We start from the raw sequence: 20,001 nt of genomic DNA on the forward strand, positions 1-20,001 counted from the left end.
TTGATTCGCCGTTTCCTCTGGGCGCTCGCGTCCCACCGCCAGCGCTAGCTGGTGCGCCGAGTTTCGCCAGCGGGGGGGCGGTTTCGTTTCTTCCCCAGACGGCCGAGAAGTCTGCAGTTCTCTCCTTCTTTCTTCTCCTTTTTTTTTCGTTTTTTGGTTTTGTTGCGACTGAGTCCTGTCTGGTTTGGTTTTCGGGGGAAGCCAAGCTGACGTCTGGATCCTCCACCCCCCTTTTTTTTTTTAAGTCCGTGCCGAGTTTGGTGTCTGGGCACAGCTGTGGGAGTGGAACTGTAGAGCCCTGTGTTTACGTGAAGGAGGATAAATAGGGGATGCGCACACGGGCCAGTCCGTGACTTTGTCGGTTAACGAGGGATCCTTTTCTTTGTCCCCGTTGCTATTCGCAGAGAGACGCACAGCTGACCGAATCCCGGCCGAGATGATTGGCTACTAGAAGCCGGAGCTGAGACGTGATTGGCTGCGATCGTGGGTTGCGGGTTGTTGCCAGTCGATGCTAATCTGAGCGGTAAGGGAATGTTTTATTTTCTGTGTTGTTTTTTTCTCTTTCTTGTTCTTTGCTTCGTCTCCCTCTAACTCCCTAAAAAAGCAGCTCCCGTCCTCCCGTCTGCTCGATGGCGCCTTGCCCTGCACGAGAGGTAGCGGCTCAGCAGAACAACAGAACCGCGCACTTCCTGTCTGTAACGGAGCGGCTGGCTAGTAACGTTTTAAAACGCGCGCCTGTCATCCCCCCCGCTCTCTCTCTCTCAGACTTGAGCGTCTGCGCTGGGTGGTAATGACTGCGCATTTGTGTGTCACGTCTATTTCTGTCCCCCCCCACCCCGTGGCTAAACACGGCACCGGCTAAAATATCCCGCCGGGCTTTTTATAGCGCGAGCGGCAGAGTCTTTGAGCCGCGGCCGAGCCCAGTGAGTGGGAGGCATCTGGTTTTGTTTTTTTTTTTGTTTTTTTTTGTTGCCGGGTCTAATTTTGGCGTCCGGCGAGTGAGTGGGATTCTGGGAGCGGTAACGACGGTCGCCTCCATCCCAGCTTTCAGGGGGGACCGTGCGTACGCTCGCCGGCGGGGAGTCGGCGTAGGCGTCTGGGACCGGCACAGCCTGTTCTCTCTCTCCGCCCCCCCCTAAAAAAAAAAGGTTTTATTTTTGATGCCTCCTTAATCTGTCCCTGCATGCTGTTCTGCCCTTCTGTTCCGTTCTAGCCCCCACCCGCACCCCCCCCACCCCACCCCCCCATAGTCACGGTCTCCCTCCCACTCTCCACACGCCTGTCCTAATGAGATTAGGCCCTCCTTTCATGTAACTGACACTTATTTGTACGAAGACGCGCATACACACACACGCACACACACACACGCTCACGCTCATAAATACACACACACAAATGACATGTGCAAACTGACGGACGTTTGCACAGACGTATCAAACCTGGCACACACACACAGGTTCACGCGGATGTATGCACACTAACTCACGCACATAAATTTGTAGGCTTAAACAAATGTATGCAGCTGTAGACATGTGGGGGTACTAACAAACAGAAAACGCATATGGCCTTACACACCTAGATACATGCACTCACAAAGGTATTGTGTGCGTGCATACACACACACACACACACGTGCACACACATAGGAAGGGCGTTCAGCACATTTTACACTTTACACTGTGCTCTTCACTGAACTCGTTACCTCATGCAGTGTTCCACTTCTGAGTGAGTATCTGTTCATTTCCTCTATTGTGATTTCGTGTTTATGGCACCCCCTGGAGGTGGCTGGTGATATGACATGAGTAAAATGCAGGGCAGAGAGATCAAGTGATTTCGTCCACCAGTGACACATACTGAGAAAATATGGGGGAAAAAAATCAATATTTTCATTAATGAGATTGTCCCAAACCCCCCCCCCCCCCCTTGAAATCGTCTGCAGGTCTTGTTTTTCTCTCTCTCTCTCTGCTCAGTTTTCCCTCTTTTGTTTCACCACCATCCCTTTTTCCTGCTCTCTCTTTCTCTTTCTCTCTTCCTGCTGCGTTCTCTCACTCGCCCAAAGTCACACACACGGAGCGTGCTGTGCAGGCCCATATGGTCTGAGCTCACGTACTGACCCCGTACTGCATCTCTGCCCCCCCCCCCCCCCCCAGCTGACTTGCAGGCTCCGAGCGGCTGTGAGCAGAAGGCGGACAGACAGTGAGACAGACACAGGCAGACGGACAGGCAGACGGACGGTCTACCCTAGGTGTTGGGGTGCGGCCCTCTCAGTGCTGCAGTGGAGGGCTTCACGGACTCAGCTAGTGTGGTGAGTCCTTTACCTCCGCCAACGCTCAGATCGGCTAGTGTGTGTGCGCGTGTGTGTGCCTGTGGTATAAGATGGTGTAAGTGTGTGGTATAAGGGTGTGTGGTATAGTGGTATAGGTGTGTGGTATAAGGGTGTGTGGTGTAAGAGGGTGGTGTAGGTGTGTGGTATAAGGGTGTGTGGTATAAGATGGTGTAGGTGGGTGGTATCAGGGTGTTTGGTATAAGATGGTGTGTGGTATAGTGGTGTAGGTGTGTGGTATAAGATGGTGTGTGGTATCAGGGTGTGTGGTATAAGATGGTGTGTGGTATAAGGGTGTGTGGTATAGTGGTGTAGGTGTGTGGTATAGGATGGTGTCAGTGTGTGGTATAAGATGGTGTGTGGTATCAGGGTGTGTGGTATAAAATGGTGTGTGGTATCAGGGTGTGTGGTATAAGATGGTGTGTGGTATCAGGGTGTTTGGTATAAGATGGTGTGTGGTATAAGGGTGTGTGGTATAAGATGGTGTGTGGTATCAGATGGTGTGTGGTATAAGGGTCTCTGCCTCTGTACCCCAGGCTGGATGCATCACCCAGCGGAGCAGTTTGGTGGGCGAGGCACACGGGACTCTTTCCCTCTGGACAGTCTGAACCGAGCACCATGGGCTCCCGTGGGCGGGCGTGCCTGGGCCCCTCCCCCCAGGTGAGCTCACCTGCGCCGCGCGGCCCCGCCCTCGCTGTTCCCACCCCCCCCACCCGGTCCGCCAGCCCGAGTCCCCCGGCTCCCCTGACCCTGTCCCTGTCCTGATCGCCTCCTTCTCTCCGCTAGTCCTGCTCTCTAATGCTAACGCTAACGTCCTGGGTTCTGTGTTTGTGAGGTTTTTTTTTCTAATCTTTCCCTCTCTCTCACTCCCTCCCTCCCTCCCTCTCTCCCGCTCCAGGTGCTCTTCCAGTGCCAGTCAGCCCCTCCCCCACTTACCCCCGGGTCACATGACCGGCCCGAACCATCCGAGTAAATTTTTTAATAATGGGTGAGTCTCCTGCCGCCCTCGCCGCCCCCTTCCCTCCTCTCCTTGCTGACAGAGCAAACACCCGACAACACACCTTGCTGTTCTGTAAACACTCCGCTCGTGACGCACGCGCGTCACGCGGGTACACACACACACACACACACACACGCGCACGCACACAGTTTGTTTCCATGGAGATGTACACAACACGTTAGCAAATATTGCGCACCAGTGCCGCGGCGTTGCGCAATAGCAGTCACTGCTACTGACTGCATTAGCACTGTGCTGTTCGTACGGTACGCGAAGAACTGCTACGCTGCAGAAACAGTGTCACAGTGTGACCGTTTTCATAAAAAGCGCCGTACAAATAGAAAGTTTTTGATTTGAGTCGAGGTTGTGGTTTCACGGAGTGACTGTGTACCCCTGCACCCCCCCCCCCAGGCCGCCGGTTCGAGGCCCGGACAAGCTGGAGCTGTCCCAGGCCGTGGGGTCGGCGCTCCAGAGGGAGCAGCGGCAGCCCCGTCTCTGGGAGCAGCTGGGGCACCTGTACGAGCAGGACGGCCCCAAACCCGACGACCCCGCCCGCTCCTACCCGGGTCCCGCCCGGCCCCACAACGGCTACGCCGCCGGCCCTGGCCCCGGGGGCCACTTCGCCCCCCGCCCCAACCAGCTGCTGAGGGTGAGAGACGAGATGGGAGGGAGGGTGGAGAAGGGATGGAGTACAGGGGGAGGTGGGGCAGGATGAGGAGGAGATGATTTGGAGGAGGAGTGGAAGAGCTTCACTTGTTTTGTTTAGAGACGTTCTTCAGGGTGGTAGTGCAGGATAATGGTTGCCGAACCCAAGGGGGTTGCAGGTTCGATTCCCAGGTACGACACTGCCGTTGCACCGTTGAGCAAGGCACTTATCAGGACACTTAATCCAGCCGTACTGATGGATACTATTTAAATACTCTACTTTACTCTAAATGCTTAAGGTGTGCAAGTTCCTCTGGATAAGTGTGTAAGTGTGCCTGGATAATGTAGTGTAGTGTAAGGTTATGGGTGTAGCACCTCCAATGATGGGCGAGGCCATAGGGCACCGAATGGCGAATCTGTAAAAATCCGATCTTGCGCCCGTGACTGACCTCCCTTCTTCCTGTGTCAGTTTGGGAGCCCCCACCAGCAGCACGGTGCCCGGAACAGCGCCCCCCTTGGCGAGGTGTGACCGTGCAGCGGGTGCAGCAAGGTGACCCAAAGCTGCTCCATCAAACTTACGCCATTAGCTTTTGTTTCCATTCAAACTCACTCTTACACAGCCGACTTTGTGATTTTGACTGATTTTTTGGCTTAAACTTAACTCTCCTTCACTTTTACTGGCTGGGAGTCATTTAATATTTCAATCGGTCAACTTTATTTAAATGGCACATGAAATACAGTTTGAGTGGATTATTGCAGATTTTTTAACTGCCCCCCCTGTTTCAGCAGTCCAGGGGATTCCCGGGAAAGATGATGGGGGGCCAGCTGAAGAGGCCTGCACCCCCCCTCGGGGAACATTCTGTCATCCAGCACGCCCCGCCCCCGCCCCTCCATCACCCAGCGCCCCCCAGTGAGGACTGCCCGAGCCCCAGCAAGAGGACAAGGGGGTCCAGTTCCGAGCAGGTCAGAGGTCACACATTCGGGTTCCTGCTTGGGGTGCTGCTTTGTGTCCTATTGGCCGTTGCGGGAGATGCTCAGACCCCAGAAAGGTTCAATGCATTTTGAGCACCTCAGCCTTTCTTGAAATGCAGTATTACTTTAGCAGTAAAAGTCCCCTTGAGATAAAGGCCAGGGCTCTTATTTTGCAAGGGAGACCTGGCCAACAGGCAGCACCGCGAAAAAGCATGTATATTACAAATAAAAACATTATTACAGTCGAATGCACAGACATTCAGGCGTCCGACAGGGAGTTTCATGAACCTGTCGGGAAGCAGAGTGTTTAATTTGTGCCCCTCCCTTCTCCAGATCCCCCACCCAGCAATGCAGCGCTACCCTATCCCAGGACACCCACAGGCACCCCCGCTGCACCCTCCACAGTACCCCCCTCCGAAACCAGGCTTCTGGAACTCGCTGCATAAGACGGGAGCCCCCTGGCCCCCGCCCGACCGAAAGGGGGGTCCCATGGACTTCCAGGTCAGTGAGACTCCCCCCACCCCCCATGTTCCCCTGTAACCGGGGTCAGTAACCTTAACTTAATATTCCTCACTCTGAGATCATGTATTTTATAGCGACTGGTTTGATTGATCTGTCTTCTATCGATGGATGTATTTGAGAAGAAACTAAAAAAATGACTGTGGCATCCTGTCTCTTCCTCTACAGTCACAAGACATGGGGGGTTACACTTACAAGGCTCCTCCTGGAGGCCCCACCCCTGTCTCCCCGCCTCCCCTGTCTAATTCGGGCTATGGTCCAGGCCGTGGGACCCACCCGCCACCCAAGCTGCCCCTCCCGCCTCAGGGACCAGGGAAGCCTCCACACAACCCCCACCTGACCCCCTACCCCCTCCCAGGCCACCCCACCCACCCTGCCCACCTCGCCCACCCCCAGCAGGGTCGCGATGCCCGCGCCGACTCCCGGGGGGGTCCTCCCCCTCGAGGGCCCGACGGGGCCGGCGGCGTGAGCGCCCCGCCCCCCCGCGCAGAGCGGGACCGAGGGAGGCCCGCCCCTTCACCAGCAAACCTCACCGGCGTGCCTTACAGCCACCCCCACCCTCACCACCAGCCCCACCCACACCCCCACCCCCACCCCGGGCACGGGCACGGGCACACGGGACCCCCGGGCCCCCCCACCGTACCTCAGCACACGCCCCCGGAGGCCTGGAGGCCACACGCGCGGCACAACGGCCACATACTGGTGAGAGAGCGCCCCCGTTACCGCCAACTTACCGCCAGTAATGTGTGTGTGTGTGTGTGTGTGTGTGTGTGTGTGTGTGGGGTGTGTGTGTGTGTGTGTGTGTGGGTGTGTGTGTGTGTGTGTGTGTGTGTGTGTGTGTGTGTGTGGTGTGTGTGTGTGTGTGTGTGTGTGTGGGGTGGTGTGTGTGTGTGTTGTGTGTGGTGTGTGGTGTGGTGTTGTGTGTGTGGGTGTGTGTGTGTGTGGGTGTGTGTGTGTGTGTTCGTTTGAGGTGTGTAGTGTGTGTGAGTGTTGAGTTTATTGGTGTGTTGTGTGTTTGTCCTCAGGCTTCGGGTCTCTATGGGCCTGTACTGGAATCTCAGGGTCAGCAGCAGCAGCAGCAGCAGCACCACCATCATCATCATCATAACCATCATCATCATCGTATTGGGGAGGAAAACGTCCAGCGCACCGGCCCCCCGCAGGAGCCCCCCCGAGCCCCCGTAATCACCTCCAGCGCCCACAGCACTGCGCCTCCACACCAGAACGGCCTCTGCCACGGCGGCACCGCCCGTGGGACAGCGCCCCCTGCTGGCTCCGTGGCGCCGTCCGGCAGCCTCGGCTGGGGTGGCAAAGATCCCGTCGTGCTGCCCCCAGATCTGCCCCGTGCGTGCCCGCCGCTCATTCACCCTGGTCTCAGTGGCCCCCACACGGGCACTGCCAGTCTGTACCACAAGGAGGCGCAGTCGTACCCTCCATCCTCTTCTGTGCAGGTCAAACCTTACCTGGGGCTGCCTAATCCCCCTTCGGTCTCCTCCTCCTCCTCCTCCTCCTCTTGCTCAGGTTTCCAAAGGTCAGGGGTCATCACCAGCACAGCCTCCGGCGGCCCCCAGCAAACCACGAGCTCCAAACTGCACCTGTCAGCCACGGCGCCCCTGACCGCTGCCCCCGCCCCCGTCCCCGCCCCCGTCCCCAAGCGTCCGCCCGTCCCAGAGTACCCCAAAGGCCCCCAGCGGGCTCCTCCTGCGCTTTCGCCTTCTGCAGCCCCTGCCACCCACAAAGTCTGCGCCCCCCAGAACGTAGCCGCGCCCCCTGCCCCTCGGCCGCCCTCCGCTGCGGCCTACCCCACCCTCTGCCCAAAGCAGACCTCCGCGGGGCCGCAGAGCATCCAGGAGGCCCTGGACAAGCTGGACGCGGAGCTGCAGGGACACATGCAGGCCGAGGAGAAGCTCAGGAGCCTGGAGTGCGCCAGGAAGCCCCCGCAGGAGAGGAAGACGGCGGAGAGGCGGGAGGGAAAGGAGGGAGAAAAAGGCGGGAAACGCGAGGAAGAGCGCGCCATCGAGAACCTGGAGAGGCTTCTCTCGGGCACCGTGTCCAGGCCGCCTCCTCTCTCCGCGGTGTCCGCCCCGCCCCCGCCTTCGATCAAGCCCTCGCCCCCGTACCCCTGGCTGAGCCGCGCCGGGGCCCCCGCCCTCCCCTCGGTGCAAACGGCGCCCCCCTCCCGGCCGCCCCCGCTGACCCCCCAGACGGAGTTCGCCAGGGAGAAGCAGAGACAGAGGGAGAGGTGGGGCGGCAGCGGCGGGACGTCCCACAGCCCCAACTCCCAGAATACCTCAGGAACCACCTGCCCTCCTTACCTTGGCCCAACCGGCTCGGCCCTGCCTGCCTCCCTCGAGAACGCGGCGGGACGTCCTGTGATGCAGCCCTCCCCCGCCCCATCCAAAGACTCCCCGAAGGAGACGGCCCGTAGAGAGGGCGGGGGCCCCGGCTCCCTGCTGGCCCCTCTGCTCCGGGAGCCTCCCAAGCTCTTCCAGGGCGTACCGAGGGAGGCCTTGTCCTCCTCCTCCTCCACCAGCAGCCGCGGTCTTTCCAGCTCCAGTACCGCCATGGGCCCCGGGCGCAAGCTCGCGGGCCTGACGGGCGGCCTGGGCCGGCTGGAGGACTGCGGCGGCGTCGACTCGGACAGCGCCCAGTTCGAAGAGGAGCCCCCCGAGCTGTCCACCATCCTGCCCGACGGCCTGGCCAACATCATGAAGATGCTGGACGAGTCCATCAAGAAGGAGGAGGAGATGTGCTCGGGCCAGGACCTGGGCCACTATCCGCCCCCGTCCCCCATACAGGGCTACCTGTGCGCCCCCAATCTCATTCCCGCGCCCCGGCAGCACCCCGTGGAGGACCTGGGAACCAACGCCCACGCCAGCCCGCCCGTTCTCAGCAGGCAGGGATCCCTGGCGTCTTCGCTGTGCGAGGAAGAGGAGGAAGAGGCAATGAAGGTGGTTCCGAAACCCAGCCAGGGCGGTGCCCCTCCCGCAGCGCCCCTCGTTTCGCAGGCCCAGGACGGCAGAGGGGCTGATTACCGACACAGTGACCTGGCCAAGCTGTACGGCCTTCCGGACCCAGCCAAGGGAGATGGCGAAGACGACGAGGACGAGGATGAGGACGACGAAGAAAGCAACGAGGCGTCCTGCTCGCCGCCGCCACAGAGGCCACACCTCCACCAGACCGGCGTCAACAGCATGTTCAGGTCCCTGGCTTCGGTCCTGGGGAGTCAGAAGTATGCCTATAGGGGCGGCCCATTTGGAAGGCCCCCTCCCAACTCTGTCACAGGGGTGAAGTACTCCTCCTCCCTCTCGCTCGGGCCGGAGATCTGCCGTCAGCAGGGCACCTCCCCGACCTCGGGCTCCGCCTCCCACCCGGGCTACGGCAGCTCGCCCCGGAACTCCGCCCACGCCACCTCAGAGAAGCCCCTCCCCCCCTCTGCCTCTCCTGAGGGCGAGGCTGGGTGGAGGGCCCTGAGCGAGGGCAGGGTGAAGACCGAGGAGGAAGAGCGTGCCGTCTGGAAAGAAGCGAAGGGGGTCGATAGACGAACGGCGACCGATTTCGGGGGAGAGGAGAGGAGGCGGGTGCCCGCCGACTCCGGCCCCGTTGGGATGGACTCAAAGGTCGCGGGGTTCCGTGCCGAGATGAAGCTGACCACCATCTCGGAGTCTTCGCTCGCCGAGCTGGGCCGCAGCTGCGAGGTTCTGCTGACCCGGCACGCCGTCCCGACCGGAACCGCATGTCGAGTCAAGACGGAGAAGGAGGACCACGAGAAGACGGTGCACAAGATCGTGAGGGAGAAGGAACGGGAGAGGGAGAGGGAGAGGGAGAAGAGCCTGAGGAGGAAGCACGACAGGGACGGCAACAGGAGCAGGAAACACCAGGACCGGAAGGAGAGGAAGAGAAAGCACAAAGAAAAGAGAGAAGAGATGTCGCTCTCCTCCTCTTCCTCACACTCCGGCTCCAGCAGGCGGCACAAGGACGGTAAGCACCACAAGGACCGGAGGAGCCGGCAGGTCCTCGGGAACCTGGATCTGCAGGGCAAGGAGGTGCGGGAGAAGGTCCGGCTGAAGGAGGAGGAGGAGGAGGAGGAGGAGGAGGTCGCCCCGGAGGTGGAGCGGCGGTCCGAGGACGGGGACACGGCGGCCAGCGACGGCGAGCCGGCGGACTGCGGGCCCACGGGCGGACGTGCGCCCAAGGCGAGCGGGGCCGCCATGATGAGCAGCGTGGCCGGCTCCGGCTCCGCCTCCACGCTGGGCGTGGCCGACTTCCTGAAGCTGAAGGCGCTGTCCGCCGGCCCGCCCAAGGAGCTGAAGATCCGGCTGATCAAGGTGGAGAGCGGCGACCGGGAGACCTTCATCGCCTCCGAGGTGGAGGAGAAGAGGATCCCGCTGGCGGAGATCAGCATCAAGAACACGGCCTCGGAGATCATCCGGGCCTGCAAGTGAGTGGCCGGGGGCGGGGGGGGGGGGGCGGGGGGGGAGGGGGGGTGGTACTGAGTCATTATTATTGACCCATGATCAAATCGGGGGCAGGTGCGGTTAGACCAGACTGACGTCTGGTTCCTTTTTTTTTTTTCCTTCCCAGGGGTGCACGGGTGAAGGGGAAGTTTCGGGAGTCCTACCTGCTCCCCGCATTTTCCGTCAAACCCGTGGTGAGCGCGGACCAGCCCATCCCGCGAGAGAAGCTGAACCCCCCGACGCCCAGCATCTATGTGAGTCCCCAAACTCGCTGGTCACATGGGCCCCGCGGACCCACGACTCCGTCAGTGACCTCATTCCCGTTTCGAGTTTCAATTTCACCGGCTGCGCCTGCCTGTTCTCTCAGGCATCGCACTCTGCGCGTTATAGAAAGCAATCGAGACGTGCCGGTATTAAAAAGAGAATAGACGAGTGTACATATGCATATTGAATGTGATTTTGACTTTGAGTTTGAGGAAAGTCTGGTAATTGTTTTACTTGCTTTGTGCTTCCCCCTTGTGGCAGACTGTGGTATCTCACTTGGACAAATTCCTTTTGCTGCTCTCCTCTCAAACCACACTGCTGAAAAATATGAAATAATTTCTACATTATGGCTATTTGCATCTATTGGAATGTTGATTATCACTATAATTTGAGACAAAATAATTTTTTAAAAATATCTTTGTTGGTAAGTGTTACTGGTTACTGGTCTTGTAGCAGAGCTTTGAATAAATATGGTATCATGTTTTTAAGTGAAATACTTTAAACAAGTTGCAGTGCTTTGAGTAATTTCAGTGCTGGCTCAGTCGACGGCTAACCCCTATATGACGTGTGTTGGGTCGTGGCCTGACGGAGTGTCCGGGTTCGCTGATCGTGTCCTTTTACCCCTACAGCTGGAGAGCAAGCGGGACGCCTTCTCCCCCGTCCTGCTGCAGTTCTGCACCGACCCCAAAAACCCCATCACCGTCATCCGGGGCCTAGCGGGATCCCTCAGACTGAGTGAGGCTCCTACACCCTTCCCCCTATAAACCTTACAATAGACAGACCTTATTAGACAGTATATTCAAACATATGCTATCAGTATAAGGCTTTAGCACGTGACAGTGTATTGTCAGATATATAGATCGTTTCTGCTTTCTGATATCATGATAATACTGAAGCACATTGTTGCCATGTTGAAAAAATTATTGTCCACCCAGCAACTTGTAATACAAGATTTTTTACTACACACTTGCACATCTTCTTATAATGTGAAATCTTCGTTAAAACCAGAAACTTTTTCAGCCAAAGTAAAATGGGTGGAGCCCGGGGTACTATTTAGGTGGTTTTGCCACCTGTCCTGACTGCCACCGGTCACCCCTCCCCTGACCTCCACCCCCTCTTGTCCTCGTGTGCAGACCTGGGCCTGTTCTCCACCAAGTCGCTGGTGGAGGCCAACGGGGACCACGCGGTGGAGGTGCGCACGCAGGTGCAGCAGCCGGCCGACGAGAACTGGGACGCCAGCGGGTCCTCCCAAACCTGGCCCTGCGAGAGCAGCCGCTCCCACACCACCATCGCCAAGTACGCACAGTACCAGGCCTCCAGCTTCCAGGAGAGTCTACAGGTACCCATAAACCACTTACCCCACACACACACACACACACACACACACACACCACCATCGCCAAGTACGCCCAGTACCAGGCCTCCAGCTTCCAGGAGAGTCTACAGGTACCCATAAACCACTTACCACACACACACACACACACACACACATACGCCACCATCGCCAAGTATGCCCAGTACCAGGCCTCCAGGAGAGTCTACAGGTACCCATAAACCACATACCAACCACACACACACACACACACACACACACACCACCATCACCAAGTACGCCCAGTACCAGGCCTCCAGCTTCCAGGAGTCTGCATCCATAACCCATCACACCACCAGTCTATTACACTGAATCTCAGTCCATTACATTCATTATGATTGTTTAGCAGACGGCATTATTTAAAAATGTGGGAGTCCATTCATCTGAGTTACATGAGCTCCAGACCTCTCCTGACTCCTCCTGCCCATCTCCCTTCTGTAACCCCCTCCCCTTCACTCTCTGACTGCAGGAAGAGAAGGGCAGCGATGAAGAGGATGATGACGATGATGATGACGAAGAAGAGAGGAAGAAAGCTGATGCCCTAGAGGCCCCAGTCAATGCCCCCTCTGCTACCAGCACCACCAACACTAGGTAGTGTTTCCCCCCCTCTATTAATTATTTACAATCCTGTCATGGGTTACATAATGCTGTTTTGAAAATCAGTTGATGTGATTAAACTTAAATGTATTCCATTAAATCTTTGTGTATATGCGGTGTCTGGTAAAATAAAAAACCTAATTTGATTAAACGTGCTGTGGATGTCACCTTTTAATTTTTTTATGACTGTCTGTTCACTGCGATTGCTCTGCCCCCCCCACCCAGCCCTGAACAGAAACCAGTGGGGAAGATCATCAAGTTTGGCACCAACATCGACCTCTCGGACGCCAAGAGGTGAGAAAGGAAATCAACACTGGTTTGGGGAGGGGGCGGACAGAGGGATGGAAGGTTTGGGGAAGTGGTGGGGGTGCTCCGGCGACTTCCAACATTCCAACCCAAGTGCGCAACTTCTCCCTGGCGTTCCAGAACTTTCCACAGCTCCAGCGGTGTAGCGCTGCTGACATCTGCTGGCCGAATGTGGTGTTGCACGTTGTAGGTGTTTGTGGGGAGAGCTGAATGGGATTATCTCCTGAGAATGAATCAGTGTCTGCTTTTCAATCACTTTAAAAAAAAACGCACTTATTCTGGTCTTTTTGCCTGCAGTTCTGTAATTTGTTTTGTTGCATTTTATTGCCCAGATTTCATCAGAAAGCTTTACATTTATTTGTATTAAAGTTTTAGCTTTTCTAAAATTTTATTTCTACATTTTTGTAAATCACTTTATAACCTTTGTGGCTTATCATTATATGTAGTATATTATTATTATTATTATTGTTATAATCAGAATACGAATGCACTTTTAATTTGACAAGTCGTTTATGGCTGTAGCAGGAACCGAGCGTAATGAAGTCGGGGATTGATTGATCGTGCCTGTTCTTTGCGGTCAGGTGGAAGCCGCAGCTGCAGGAGCTGATGAAGCTGCCTGCGTTCATGCGCGTGACGTCCAGCGGGAACATGCTGACCTACGTGGGCCACACCATCCTGGGCATGAACAGTGTGCAGCTCTACATGAAGGTCCCGGGGAGCCGCACGCCAGGTGTGTGTGTGTGTCTGTGTGTGTCTGTGTGTGTCTGTGCGCGCAGTCGGAGAAATCAGTGTCCACAATTGGGCTGCATTGTAACACAATGGTTGGGGGCCTTTATTCTAAAACATTCTAATGATGTCACAATCGCTACTGGTGACTGAAAGCAGTGGAGTTCTAGAACACACGGACTTGGAATTTTGAAAACACATTCCAAAAAAACTTGTATAAATGAATACATATGTGAAAGAAGAAATTATAAGTTGTATAAAAAAGTAGCTCTGGATATAGCGCCTCTGTTAGAAGTCTGAGATGCACGTGTAAAATGTAACCGTGTGTGTGTGTGTGTGTGTGTGTGTGTGTGCTCACAGGGCACCAGGAGAACAACAACTTCTGCTCTGTCAACATCAACATCGGCCCAGGGGACTGCGAGTGGTTCGCGGTGCACGACAACTACTGGGAGTCCATCAGCAACTTCTGTGAGAAGTGAGTGGCGTACTGAGGTCCGATCAGGAAATCAAAGGCACTTAGGTGGTCCTGAACAAGAAAAACCCTGGGGGGGGTGGGGGGGTTCTAAAGAACCACATTGATCATTTACGCCAGGATATCCAACTGAAGTAACTTTAGTTTAAATAAATAAAAATACAAAAATTGTTAAGTTTGGTGGATACCGTTTATAAGCAAACATTAAGAGGTCCAGGTTTTAAGCAGCTGGAAGTTTAGCTGAGGTTTTCCGAGTTGCTAGGCTTGCGTTCCTAAGTGCGTCTCTCTCTCCGTCCTGCTCCAGACACGGGGTGGACTACCTGACGGGCTCGTGGTGGCCGGTTCTGGAGGACCTGTACCGCTCCAACATCCCGGTGTACCGCTTCATCCAGCGGCCGGGGGACCTGGTGTGGATCAACGCCGGGACGGTGCACTGGGTCCAGGCCGTGGGGTGGTGCAACAACATCGCCTGGAACGTGGGACCCCTCAACCGTGAGTCCTGGGACCGGGGCCGAAAGCGACCCTTCCTCCTTAAACCTCCGGAGGCGTTTTCACGGACGGAAGCCGCGCGCTATAGGGGTAGAGTCGGAGGAGGACCAATCGTAATGCGTTTCCTGTGTTTTTTTTTTCCCCCCCCCCGCAGCCTATCAGTACCAGCTGGCGCTGGAGCGCTTCGAGTGGAACGAGGTGAAGAAGGTCAAGTCCATCGTGCCCATGATCCACGTGTCCTGGAACATCGCTCGCACCGTCAAGGTCACGGACCCGGACACCTAGTACAGTGAGTTGTTCTGCGTGAGTGTGCTGTCTGCATCTGGTCCGCCTGTCTGGTGTTCGTTGGTTGTGTGTGTGCGTTCTCCATCTGGTCTCTCCAGCCCTGGTCCTAAGTTTCTCTCCTTGGCTTTTCTCTCTCTCTCTCCTCCCTCCCTCCCTCCCTTGAAGTGCAGTAATTTCTGTGTTTGAACAATGTCCCAATAAACGGGGTTTTTAAATATCAAAATATCTCTCTTTCCCTCCCTCCCTTCCTCTCAGGCACTGTCTCCTCCAGTCCATCAAGCACATTCAGATCCTGAGGGACCAGCTGGTGGCAGCGGGGAAGAAGATCTCGTACCAGAGCCGCGTGAAGGACGAGCCGGCCTACTACTGCAACGAGTGTGATGTGAGTCTCCCCCCCTTTAGTTTAATGTAATAGTATAATATTTTAGTGTAATAATTGTGCGAGGTTTAGTTTAATGTAATAGTGTAACAGTTCAGTGTAATAGTGATGTAGGGTTTAGTTTAATGTAATAGTGTAACAGATCAGTGTAATAATGATGCGAGGTTTAGTTTAATGTAATAGTGTAATATTTTAGTGTAATAATTGTGCGAGGTTTAGTTTAATGTAATAGTGTAACAGTTCAGTGTAATAGTGATGTAGGGTTTAGTTTAATGTGATAGTGTAATATTTCAGTGTAATAGTGATGTAGGGTTTAGTTTAATGTAATAGTGTAATATTTTAGTGTAATAATTGTGCAAGGTTTAGTTTAATGTAATAGTGTAACAGTTCAGTGTAATAGTGATGTAGGGTTTAGTTTAATGTAATAGTGTAATATTTTAGTGTAATAGTGATGTAGGGTTTAGTTTAATGTAATAGTGTAACAGTTCAGTGTAATAGTGATGTAGGGTTTAGTTTAATGTAATAGTGTAACAGTTCAGTGTAATAGTGATGTAGGGTTTAGTTTAATGTAATAGTGTAACAGTTCAGTGTAATAGTGATGTAGGGTTTAGTTTAATGTAATAGTGTAATATTTTAGTGTAATAGTGATGTAGGGTTTAGTTTAATGTAATAGTGTAACAGTTCAGTGTAATAGTGATGTAGGGTTTAGTTTAATGTAATAGTGTAATATTTTAGTGTAATAGTGATGTAGGGTTTAGTTTAATGTAATAGTGTAACAGTTCAGTGTAATAGTGATGTAGGGTAATAGTGTACGAGCACGCTAATCGTCGTCATTCTCCCCCCTCCCCCCCGCAGCTGGAGGTGTTCGACCTGCTGTTTGTGACCAGCGAGACGGGAAACAGGAAGACGTACGTGGTGCACTGCGAGGACTGTGCCCGCGGGCGCAGCGCCAGCCTGGCCAACGTGGTGGTGCTGGAGCAGTACCGCATGGAGGAGCTAATGAGCATCTACGACACCTTCAGCCTGGTGAGGAGGAGCCGCACACACACACACTATATACACACACACACACTATACACACACACACACACACACACAACACACACACACACTACACACACACTATACACACACACACACATAACACACACACACTACACACACACACACTATATACACACACACACTACACACACACACACTACACACACACTATACACACACACACACTATATACACTACACACTACACACACACACACACACACACTACACACACACACACACACACACTCACACACACACACACACTACACACACACACACACACACACACACACCACACACACACCACACACACTATACACATTGCACACATTACACACACACACTACACACACATTATACACACCTTGAAAGGGGGTATTTAAAGTGAAATGATACACAAGTGGTGACATTAGTCCAGGTATAGTCTGAAGAGTGGTCATTAATGACAGCACGAAGATGGGACTGAGGAAGTCTGAAGAGAGGTTACACACCTGGTGGGACGAAGACACATCACACATTCTACACCTGTATTGCTACATACACACACACATACATCACATGCATATTACATATACACACCTTATATAAAATTCCCAAGTCTTATCTCTCTTTTTAAATTTTTTTTTGCCCAGGCTCCAACACCCAGCTCCCGATGAGGATGACCCTCGTCTTGCAGCCATAACCAAAACTCCTGCCTGCCAGGATAAAACACAAGTTTTTTTTTGTTTTGTTTTGTTTTTTTTTTTGGTCATTTTCAAGGAATTTTATTTTCTTTTGTTTCTTGTTTTTGGTTTTTACTACTACTGCTAATTCTTGCCGAGCAGCCAATCGAAAACCAGTTTACTAAATGTTGTTTACAATACCACATCAGCCAATAGGACTCCTGTTTACTGTCGTCTGCCCTGTCTACCCGCTGCTGATTGGCTCTGAGGGGATTCTCCATGGAAAGCAGCGTTTGTTATGGTAATGACAGGATCACATGACTGAGGGAGTTTATTATCTCAATGGCATTTTCTTTTTTTTCTTTTTTTCTTTTCGTTCTTTTTTTTTTTTATTGTGAAATGCTGAAAATTTGTAAATGCTGTTTGAATTTTCGTGGGGTGCTGTTTAATTTCTTTTTTATTTATTCAATTTTATTGAAACTAGATCAGCCTAGATTATACCACATTGGCCTTGTGACTTGTATTTAGATAAGATGATGGAAAATACTAATAATAGAGATATGAACATTTTTCTAAAGCATTAAGAATAAACAAAAAAAAAATACAATTGTTTGGAATGCTTCAAAAACATACGGGTTTTAAGAAGACTTTTCGTTGGTTTCAGTTGTCTTTGAGAATCTTGTGTGTTGTAAATCTTGTTTTGCGTAAATATTTTATTTCGTCAGGAGGGGCAGTTTTATCCTCGTACACCCTTTGAGGAAACACATCGGGTCTTTTTCCTTCACTTTTCCCTCGTTTTATATATATATATATATGAATTTTGTTTGGTGAATTTTGTTCGTTATACCTCCCGTTTCCTTTGTTTGTTTATGGATTAATTCCTCCTCTGGATTTTAAGATTTTAAATTGTAAATTGTGTTTTTTTTTTTATTTATATATTTTGTTTCTTCTATTTATTGGATATCAATGTTCTCCCCTTTTTTTATTAGGGATGTCAGAAATTTTAAAGCTTTTCTATTATTACTCCTCTGTAATATTTGAAGGGGGGTTTTGGGGAGGGTTGTTTTTCTGGTGCTGAACCTCCCCTAGCCCCCCCTCCTTTTTTCCAATATATAAATGATATATCTATAAATATAACTTCACCTTCTCTGTAGATCGTAGAGCCCTGAGCTGCAGTAGGTCAGAACTAATCGAAAGCTGTCTTTGTACCCAAAAACACATTTTCGTACACGAGAAATTTGTCGTCTTGCTTAATTTTAACTGTTTTAAAAAAAAAAAAAAACAAGGGATTTGAAGGTGCTGAAGTTTCTCTGAACTTTTTCTTTTTTTTTAAAAAAAATTCTATTTTTCCTGTTGCAATACGCGTTTTCCTTCTTTCCGTTCATTTAAACTGCACTGTTTAGAGAATTCACACACCAAACAAACTGAGCCAGACATGTCTTAAAACACTTCGTGAATTTGTGTGACATTTACGACTTATTAATAAAAGCTTTTGATAAACCTGACGCAGAGCATTTGTGTTTGATTTTGGTGGGATTGAAGAGGCGAAGGCTCAGTACCAGTGTATTGTGTGTTGTGGTCTCACCGGCTAAATGGAGGTCATCAGAGCCATTTGAATAAACTGTCCTAACGGGTTTGGAAAAGATAGATCTCCCACTGTTACGTGTGTATCAGTTTGTGCTCTGGGAGAATTTGATAGGGCTGTCCAGTGTGAAGTGTAACGCGCACACACACTCCCTGGCCCACTGAGACATCTCTTGTTTAGCTCGCTGGCCAATAAGAGAGAGCCAGAAGAAAAAACATTTTTGAAGTTTTTACAGTTTTGGGATATAAGGCAACAGTCTTGTGTATTTTGCAATTTGGCAGTAAAACACTTTTTTCATCATAAATGTCAACAATTTCTGTTCATTTATTTCACCATCATTCAACATGATTTCATATCCATCTGAATCAAAAAATGACATTTAAAAATTTTCTAGATATTTTGGACATAAGACTATAGACATATATTTTGCAATTTGGCACTGAAACACGTTTTTCATCATGTCTTCTAACAATTTATATTCATTATTTCACCATTGTTCAACATGATTTCATATCCAACTGAATCAAAAAATGACATTTACATTTTTTTTCAAGTTTTGGACAAGACAAAAGACTATAGTTTAAAATATTTTTTTCATCAATCAATTTCTTGAAACACATTTCTATTTATTTCACCGTGCTTGTTAAATTAACACGATTCCCTATCCATCTGAATAAATACAAAATTAAAAACAAGTGATTAATTATATATATTTTTAGATTACCTTATCTAAAGTTGCTTCCTGCGGGTGATCAGTGATGTGTGAAAGGAAATGGAGTGGACTCTTGGGCTATTTTCTCAACTTTGTTCACTCGATAGGCACACGTAGAAAAACAAAGGGTGTCCTTCGGTAGTTCCATTGGCCTTGAGTTTTCTGCAACACCTTGGCCATTACATCCCCGGCTTCCACAGACAGCACTTCAAAAACAATTTGGTTCCAAATAAAAGCAGTAGAAAAGATTAACGATCTAGATGCGTATGAACGCACAGTCAGAACGACTCTCTAGAGAAAGAGAAAGTTCTCCCCAGGGAAAGAACATAATTAGGTCGGAGTTAATAACAGCTAGAAGAAGGAACAGATCATGATCAGGGACTTGGACCAAGTCAGGCTCCATATGTTAGTGTTAGCTAAGTGTTCCGTGTTACTTAAAAATGTATTTCCCCGACAATAAAATTAAACTATTTAGTCTTGTCCATTTAATATATATGATATAACTGGTTTGGCATTGATTTAGCCTATTTTGCCAATGAAACATCACCTAACCTGACACACACACGCACATGCACACACAAACATGCGCGCGCACATACACCCACACACACATACACACACACACACACACAGGCCTGTGAAATTTACAGGACACAAACTGGCCTTGAGTCCAGCGTCAGACATCCCCCACCCACCTTATCAGTCATGTCCTGTGTTCACGTTTCCTACTGCAGGACCATGGGGGGGGGGGGCCACAGGCCTTTCTCTTAACCCTTTAGGGTGTGAGATTACAAATACTGTAAGTGATTAGAACGTCCCTAACTAGGCCTCTTAGTTCCAGTGAAGGAAACATCTTAATGCTACAGCATGCAATGACATTCTAGATGGTTCTGTGCTTCCCCAACAGTTTGAGGAAGGCCCTTTCCTTTTTCAGCATGACATCACCACTGGGCACACAGCGAGGTCCATATAGAAACGGTCCTGTCGAGAATGGCGTGGAAGAACTAAACTGGCCCGCACGGAGCCCTGACCTCAACCCCATCCAGCACCTTTGGGATCAGTCAGAAAGCCAACTGCTAGCCAGGCCTGATCGCCCAATCAGTGAATCAGTGCCTGATCTTACTAATGCTCTTCTGCCTGAAGGGAAGGAAATCCTTGCAGCAATACTCCGACATCTAGTATAAAGCCTTCTC

At 51.7% G+C, this 20,001-nt stretch overlaps 2 protein-coding genes across 2 annotated transcripts in view; both read left to right on the forward strand.

The window, feature by feature from the left end:
• The window catches only part of LOC135249700 (lysine-specific demethylase 6B-like), an 85,390-nt gene extending 80,896 nt beyond the window's left edge, over window positions 1-4,494 (forward strand). The window contains exons 5-10 of the mRNA XM_064325218.1: window positions 405-523; window positions 2,151-2,305; window positions 2,860-2,983; window positions 3,222-3,311; window positions 3,732-3,969; window positions 4,435-4,494. Of these exons, the coding sequence (XP_064181288.1) occupies window positions 2,865-2,983; window positions 3,222-3,311; window positions 3,732-3,969; window positions 4,435-4,494 (507 nt within the window). The 5' untranslated portion in view covers window positions 405-523; window positions 2,151-2,305; window positions 2,860-2,864. The remainder of the gene's footprint in view (window positions 1-404; window positions 524-2,150; window positions 2,306-2,859; window positions 2,984-3,221; window positions 3,312-3,731; window positions 3,970-4,434) is intronic.
• Window positions 4,495-4,743: 249 nt separating this feature from the next.
• On the forward strand, window positions 4,744-18,016 carry LOC135249927 (lysine-specific demethylase 6B-like). Its single transcript, XM_064325633.1, has 16 exons — window positions 4,744-4,928; window positions 5,271-5,438; window positions 5,625-6,158; window positions 6,482-9,897; window positions 10,041-10,167; window positions 10,807-10,912; window positions 11,311-11,516; window positions 12,019-12,140; window positions 12,372-12,440; window positions 13,034-13,182; window positions 13,539-13,653; window positions 13,955-14,142; window positions 14,294-14,435; window positions 14,680-14,806; window positions 15,659-15,829; window positions 16,482-18,016. The coding sequence occupies exons 1-13, from the start codon at window positions 4,776-4,778 to the stop codon at window positions 14,422-14,424; spliced, it is 5,484 nt and encodes a 1,827-aa protein (XP_064181703.1). The 5' UTR covers window positions 4,744-4,775; the 3' UTR covers window positions 14,425-14,435; window positions 14,680-14,806; window positions 15,659-15,829; window positions 16,482-18,016.
• Window positions 18,017-20,001: the final 1,985 nt, after the last annotated feature.

Source organism: Anguilla rostrata, chromosome 3, assembly GCF_018555375.3.
Source record: "Anguilla rostrata isolate EN2019 chromosome 3, ASM1855537v3, whole genome shotgun sequence".
NCBI lineage: Eukaryota > Metazoa > Chordata > Actinopteri > Anguilliformes > Anguillidae > Anguilla > Anguilla rostrata.